The sequence below is a fragment of the Desmodus rotundus genome, chromosome 3 (genome assembly GCF_022682495.2).
Source record: "Desmodus rotundus isolate HL8 chromosome 3, HLdesRot8A.1, whole genome shotgun sequence".
NCBI lineage: Eukaryota > Metazoa > Chordata > Mammalia > Chiroptera > Phyllostomidae > Desmodus > Desmodus rotundus.
This window is the reverse complement of record NC_071389.1, coordinates 45964884-45972377: the sequence shown is the minus strand read 5'-3', so window position 1 is coordinate 45972377 and position 7494 is coordinate 45964884. Positions and strand designations below refer to the sequence as shown.

The window sequence follows — 7494 nt, the reverse complement described above, 5'->3', positions numbered from 1 at the left end:
GAAACATCCATGTTTCTCTTCCATGTTGTTCTGTGTCCTAGACCACAGGCGAATGTTGTGTCTTAATGGACATGCTCAATGGATATGATTAGTCTCTAATCATATGCAGATCAGGCAAAATGTAATTTTCTCTCTTCTGTATACTCTATCCTCAATTAAATGTCTATATTCTATGAGCAATATTAAAAATACTGGTTGATTTTACCAAAACTTTCATATATGTAGTAATTTCTGCTTTTGAACCTGTAAACTGTTTAAAATCAGTGGAAAAAACATTTCTTCTCAACTTACATTTGTATAGAACCAAGGCGTTCATACCACACCAACTGTACAGTCTATATTGGCTCATCTTTCTCCTGTAAGAGGTCGTCAGTTGAGTATGTGATTTCCTGAGACATCTCAACAATACTTACGACATGAAACAGCTTTATTGCTCCCTAAGTGGCAAATGATCATGTAGTGCGAAATAACATCTAGCAACAGGGATCTAAGATCTTCGTCATTGCTTAGAACTGTTCACTTCACGTGGCTATACCTGGACTAGAGACAGCATGTAGGACTTTATCTGGGGTAACAGTTAAATCTACAGACCTCTGTCTGTTTAAGTATGAAACTTGTGATATTTAACAACCCATCGGCATATTTTCGAGGACTACAGCATTTCTTTTGATGATGCTGATAATCCTCAAATTCTTGCTTATTGACATTGAACATCTGTGCCGGTCTTGTAATTTAATTTGTTGCCCAGTATGCTGTCTTTCAATTTCCTTGCCATACCAAAAGCTGAAACAAATAAACTTTAAAATCTTTAAAGGCAAAGACAATACCTGGGGAATTCTTACTGAATTTTCATCCTGCATTATATTTCTACTTAATTCCATTTGATTACGCACCCGTTTTTGTAGGTATTTTTTTTAATGGAAGGCAATGCAAGGTGAGGTTAAAAATATAATCACTAGCCTTGAAAAGATGTGGGTTTAAATCTGCCTCCTGGTTCCATCTTCCATCCTTGGGCAAATTAGTTACTCTCCTAATCTTTAAAAAAATGGTAATAGTAGTACATGTCACATACATTTTAACAATCAATTGAGCTGAAGTATGGAAAGTGCTAGCCCAGTGGTTGGTTTACACATAGAGGGAATGTTCAGTTAAGCGAGAAGCAAGTGTACATGCAAGTGGGAATGGGGGGGACAGTGAGTGTGGGGTGATAGACAGCAACCCTGGGCAATCTGTCAGTAAATGAGCACTTGAACATCTTTCTGGGGAGGACTTAAGACACGTATTTTCAAAAGTGCTTGTGTTGTCCTCAAGGTATGGGTTTGTGGATATTGCCGTTATAAGTGGTTTCATTCTATGGGACATATCTTAGATTTGATACATAAATATTGGCTTACTTGTCAGACTAGGGCTAAATCCTCTATTTATATGCAACATTTAGTGGAGTGCTTAACACAGAGGAAGTGCTCAAGGCAAATTTGTTAAACTGAAAAATCTTTAAATCACAAAGTCTAGTGGCACGAAATAGAAATACATCACATACATGTACAAAAGCACAATGATGCCTATTAAGGGAGTGTGTGTGTGTGTGTGAGCGTCCAGGAATGCACATAAATTAGTGCAAAACAAAGGCAACTCCAGGTAAAACCACCACATCCTAACAGTTACATCTCACAAGTGTTAGTCTGAAGTCTTCTTACAAATGTAAGTGTAGTTCAGAAGCTCTTTCTACTAAGATCTAATGTTAGCAAAAGATATTCGCTGGGCTTATTTTTAGCTACAGACAAGCCATTGGAGACCTTCCCACTGTAGCTTGTTAAAAGAATCACTAGAAAAGTCGGACTCCATTGCTAGGCTCGTGAAAGTTTCTCACATTTTTTTGTCTGTGTATGACCAAGTGAGGACAAGCAGATACCGTTAATCTTGGAACAATCACTTTCAAATTTGACTGACAATTTTCTTTTCTCTCCCCTATCCACAACTCTAGTGGAATATATTACACTTTATATGATTCACTGTGACATAAACGGAGACATTTCTTGATTGGAATTAGACAGTTAGGTCACACATCTTGTTTTCCATTATCTTCTGAGTCTGAGCGGAACAAGTCTGAAATTGAGGCATGTAAGATACAAAAGTCTTCTGACCAGAAGTTTCTAAACTGAAATTATTTTCTACGAGATGTGAGCAACTGTCCTGGAGGATTCTGATGTCCGTGAATAAACAGTGGGCTGGGAATGGACACAACACCCTTGACTCATCCGTCAAAAACAGAGCACTCTCTTTTTTAATTGAGGTGACTCCTAAATAATAGACAGATTTTTCATCATTATTTTCTGCAGAGAAATTTCCCTCAGGGTCCAAAAGTTTATCCAATCCTTCTGAGAATGTAAGGTGCGGTGAAATTATATTGGGATGCTGATCTGGTAACATTAAAAATGCCTGTGTTTCTATATCCCATGAGAAAGAATCCTTTGATAGAGAATTTTTGCTGCCTGAGCTACTTATAAGCTCTTGCTCATCATCAATTGCACTTGATTTAGAGCTGCAGAGCAGGGTGGCATATTTAACAGAGGGTTGTCTCCTGCTTTCATCCTCACGGGTTACCGTGGTGCACGCAGCCTCGGACAGGCTAGCACTATTGCACTGGTCATTCACACAAACAGAACCCTTTTCAAGATCCGTTGTTGTCAAAAGTAGAGAAACCATGGCTGTTGGTGCCTTCTCGCCTTTATTTTTCCATGATGTATCAACACTGATATCTTCTGAAATGGTTTCGGGCTCCAAAAGAAGAGGACCAAATGTCACTGATTCTGTATGCTTGATAAAAAGATGCTCAAATGTTTCTGGCTAAAAGAAAAGACATATTTTAATGTTCAATTGCATTACTTTTTTTTTTTTTTGCTTTTTGCTTCATTATGACATGCTTGCAGAAATGGAAGTATGAAAGGTTAATGCTAAAGGACATAAGTCAACCCAAAATTAACTAGTTTTGGACTGACACAGATATATCAAAAATCATAGAGGAAAAGCAGTAGATAATGTTTAAAAGTGGAATGAGACTGATTCAGGTCTGAGTCCTATTTCTGTGGCCACGGATGAGGACATTAATCTCTCTGCCTTTCATTTCCGTTTCCTCATCTGCAAAAACGTGTTCAATGCTCCTTTCCTGACACTGTGGCGGGCAGTAAGTTCAATAGTGTCCAAAAGAGCTTAGCTCTCAATAAACATCGATTTTTGTAATTAGAAAGTGCTGCCTTCTGAAGAATTCCTAATATTCAATAGCAAATTCAATTTCCACAAATTAAAAATTTAAACCTCAACTAAAATGAAGCTGAAATAAAATCAAATGAGCAAAAAACTTATCCCACATAAGATATGATGTGAAGGTAAAATATTTGTGACTAAGAACTTAGTTGCCTTATGTCATACTGAAAAATTTTTGAAGACTATCAGAAATAAGAATAAGAATAACTATGTGTTGAAAACAAAGAAGGTGAAAAAGATGATCACAGACTTCTAAGTTACTGTTCCTTAAAATAACTTCCTATAAAAATACATACTATGGGACATGTGAAATGAAGACAAAGACACAAAAGCAAATGCATATCATATTTTTTATCAGAATGGTGGTTATAGCACAAGAAAAAAACCCTCCCAAGCATCGACATATCAAGAATATGTGTGCAAAAAGCGCAACTCATACAATGCGAGCATATTGAAAACATAAATGCAAAGTAAAGGATACTGTGGACACATCACACTGAAAAATTAACACAACTAAATGAAGTGCTACAGAGAATGTGTTCAATTTATATATCACACATATAATTGAACATTTGCATATTACAATTTTGAAACTAATAAAGTAAATTCAGATTTATTGTCTGAAGTCAAAATCGCAAATTTATGCTGTATAAAAATATAATTGATTTAGTATAGTTTTGAACTCTTAAATGAAATGTATTGGTGATTATAACCATAAAAGAATAAATATACCAACCACTAAATAGAATAGTAATGGAATAGATTTATATAGACATCGAAACACTGCAGGACAAATACCATGTTAGCATAAGATATGAAGAGAAACTTTCTGTGCCTATTTTCTGACAGAAATTTATAATTAGATTTATGATTTCCTTCAAATATTTGCTTGCCTGTTTTGTTTTTTCTTAAGGTTACTACTATATATGTGCTGAATTTCTTAAAATTTAAATCAACCTAGAAATTAAGATCATCAAATAAAGGAATTATATACTATCAGTGGGTAAACAAGCAATACAGACGGCCCATAGCACGCAATCAAACTCAAATGACATGTTTGGCATATTTCATGCCCTCTGAAACTTCACAACTGGTAACTAGTTATTGACACCAAGTAATTTACATGGCATCAAATGCATTCATTTCAGATGGAAGATTTCACTAATAATTAATTTGAAATCACATACCCATATATTATTGAGTGCTATTTCACGAGTGGTTCATAAACCTTTATTAAAAGAATGTTCATTAAAACTAACTTAAATTACTATAGTTATCTATTTTTTTGAGTGTAGGACAGTCTGGGAACATACAAAATATGTGTACAAGTAGTAGGAAATAAATCTACTTAAAGTCAATGAAGGGGAAAAAGGGTACAGTTCTTCTGATACTTAGTGTTATTTTTTTACATTCAAATAAAACTATGAATAAAGTCTAAATGCAAGTAATCAATGTATAGCCTAAATTTGAATTATTTTTTGGTTCATCGAACGAAAACTTCGGTTTATTTTGAATGTGAGCAACATAGCACAGTTATATGCTAAGTTCATAGAAACAGCAGGTGTCCTCCCCATGAAATATTTGTAAAAGCTCCAAAAAGTCTCCCTTTTTGCATCGCTGCACCCCTCCCCACCCACCCCCCTGCCAGAAGCTTTGAGAAATTCAGTGTAAATAAGTTAAATTCAGGCAAAAATTTCACAAGGAGGCTGAGTTGGAAGCTTATGTGTTTCCTGGCCAGTCTGACCTAGATGTGTTGGGTCATCTTGTTATGAATTGTCACTTCCATGGGCCTGGGACCAGCACAAACTGTAACTTCTGGCTTTCTTTGAAATGAAGTGGAAGTTAGCACTTTAGCCATTTTTGAGGCTATAGAAAATGGAAATTCCCAGCCTGGCCACATTGAAGTATCTAGAAAGGAATATAAAATGGAAAATTTGGGCCATAAAAGTATAAACTAAATACATTTACTGCATTCTGTAATTAGAGTCAGTGTTTTTGCAAAGCTACATGTCAGAAGCTGCTGTTTTCACCTACTTACAGCACTGTTTCCCCCATATGTGATAATACCTAATGGATATATACTAAGAGCAACACTTACAATTTTTCAATGCTTTAAGAACAAATGATAAATCAAAATCCAGATATCATGAATACTGGTTTTTAAACTTTAGATGACCTAAAAAGTAATTATACATCCAAAGTGAATTGGACTCAGACCTTTATCTTGGTCCCAAATTTACCCATCTCTTTTTAGTTTTAAATAACATAATCCATCATATTTTAGTTCTAAATCAACATAATCCATCATATTTTAGTTCTCCCCTTCTTCAAAGCGTAAGAATCTTCTAATACTCTATAGAATGTTGGGAAGTTGGTACATTTGGTTCATCTGTAGTGATCATGATTAGACTTCAAAGAATGTCCGTACTCTGTTTAGATAAAATAAAAAATAAGGAAAGAAAAATAAAAAATTACTCAGAAAAACAAAAGCTAAAAGATTTCAAAACATTTTCTGTCAGGCATGGGTTCTGGACTAGAACTTCCTGTGTTATATTACAGTACTACATCTTCTTAGAAAAGGGTAAAATTTTGAACTAAGGTGGCTTCTCCCACTTTCTTAGTGTGTGCCTCAATATAACACTCTGAGGACAGCTTCCTTCCCCACCAACAGAAAAACTATAGAGGAATAACATAGTAAATAAGAGCAAGAAAAACAAAGAGCCGGAGAAATAAGAAGAGTGTGGGGAACAACAGCAATATTAGACAGTTTGGAACAAGAAAAGGAAAAGAATATAGCAGTGAAAACAAAAATGAAGAATTAAGAGAAAGAAGGGCTGAAATAGTGAAAAACAGAATCACAGAATCATCGTCATTTTTTTAATCTAGAAAAAAGATCTAAGAAATCATCTGATACAACTATTTACATATATAGCTATATGCAACTAATCAATTACATATCTAGGTATGTACAACTATTCAACTGTATATGCAGCCATGCACATCTATCCAACTAACTATACAGCAACCATGTAAACTATTCAACCATATGTAACTACATGAAATACACAATAACATATATAGCTATGTACAACTATTCCACCATATATAGAGATATACACTACTATTCCACTGACTATATGGCAGCTACCTACAACTATTTGACTCTATATACAACTACTCAACTATATATACAGCTATGCAACTTAATACCTAGCAGCTATATACAACCATTCGACTACATATAAAACTATACACAACTATTCTTCAGCCCCAAAGAAAAAGAGAGAGAAAAATCATCTGGTCCATGTCTTCCCTTTCTTAAACAAAATAATTGAGGCTTAAAGTTACACAGCTAATAAGAGCAGAGTGAGGACCCTAAATTAATTTTCTTTCCAGTCCAACCATCTTTGCATGGCACAATGGAAGAGGAAAAGATATCCCAAACACAAATAGTCAGGAGGACATGTTTTTTGTTCTGCTTTTTCTCTTTACGCTGATAGATATGAGCTAATTAATTCATACTCTCTTCTGGTTCCTTATAACCCAAGGGTATATGCATAAACAGTAAGAACAAGAAAATAAACAAAAGTGAAGTCATATTTTGGGGAACTGGAATATACACTCCTAAGTCTAAGTAATTTGCACTTCTCAATAGGACGTCTAACTCAGAATCGCACCAGCTTTTCCACACTTCCGCAGGGCCGTGCTGGCAGTGGCTGGAGGCTCGGCCTCAGAGCCGTGAGGATGGCTCCTCCACGGGTCCAAGAGCTTCTTCTGTAGAGGCCTAGAGCAGGCTGAGGGAGCTAAAACAGTCTCTACGTCAAAAGGAAAAGTCCACTTTGTTTTAGCTTTAACACTTGGAAGGTTGTTAAGTGGAGTATACTCTTATGAACATTGACATAAATGTAGACAAAAAATGAGCAGGGTTAGATTTAAAAATACAGATGATTTGGAATTAGAGAAAGAAAATCATACATTAGGCAAAAATGCTAAAGTAAAGGATAAAAATTGGTTAAAGTCTTTGAAACACTGTGAAATTTAAATTAGAAGAAAATCAAGGCTGATTCACTGCAATACATTTTCCTATAATACAATTCAACCTGTCTAATATTCTTATTTTTACTTTATTTTTAAAATTATTTATTGAAGTTATTGGGGTGACATTTGTTAATAAAATTATATGGGTTTCGAGTGTGCAATTTTATAATACATCCTCTGTATATTGTCTTT

At 35.0% G+C, this 7494-nt stretch overlaps 1 protein-coding gene across 2 annotated transcripts in view; it reads right to left on the bottom strand.

The window, feature by feature from the left end:
• Nucleotides 1-2046: 2046 nt before the first annotated feature.
• The window catches only part of LEPR (leptin receptor), an 80956-nt gene continuing 75508 nt past the window's right edge, over nucleotides 2047-7494 (bottom strand). Inside the window, exon 19 of one of the 2 annotated variants that reach the window (XM_045199560.2) lies at nucleotides 2047-2847. In XM_045199560.2, the coding sequence (XP_045055495.2) occupies nucleotides 2047-2847 (801 nt within the window). Of the gene's footprint in view, nucleotides 2848-3606; nucleotides 5694-7494 lie in introns of those variants that run through there. The other variant, XM_024565539.3, reaches the window with a different exon arrangement.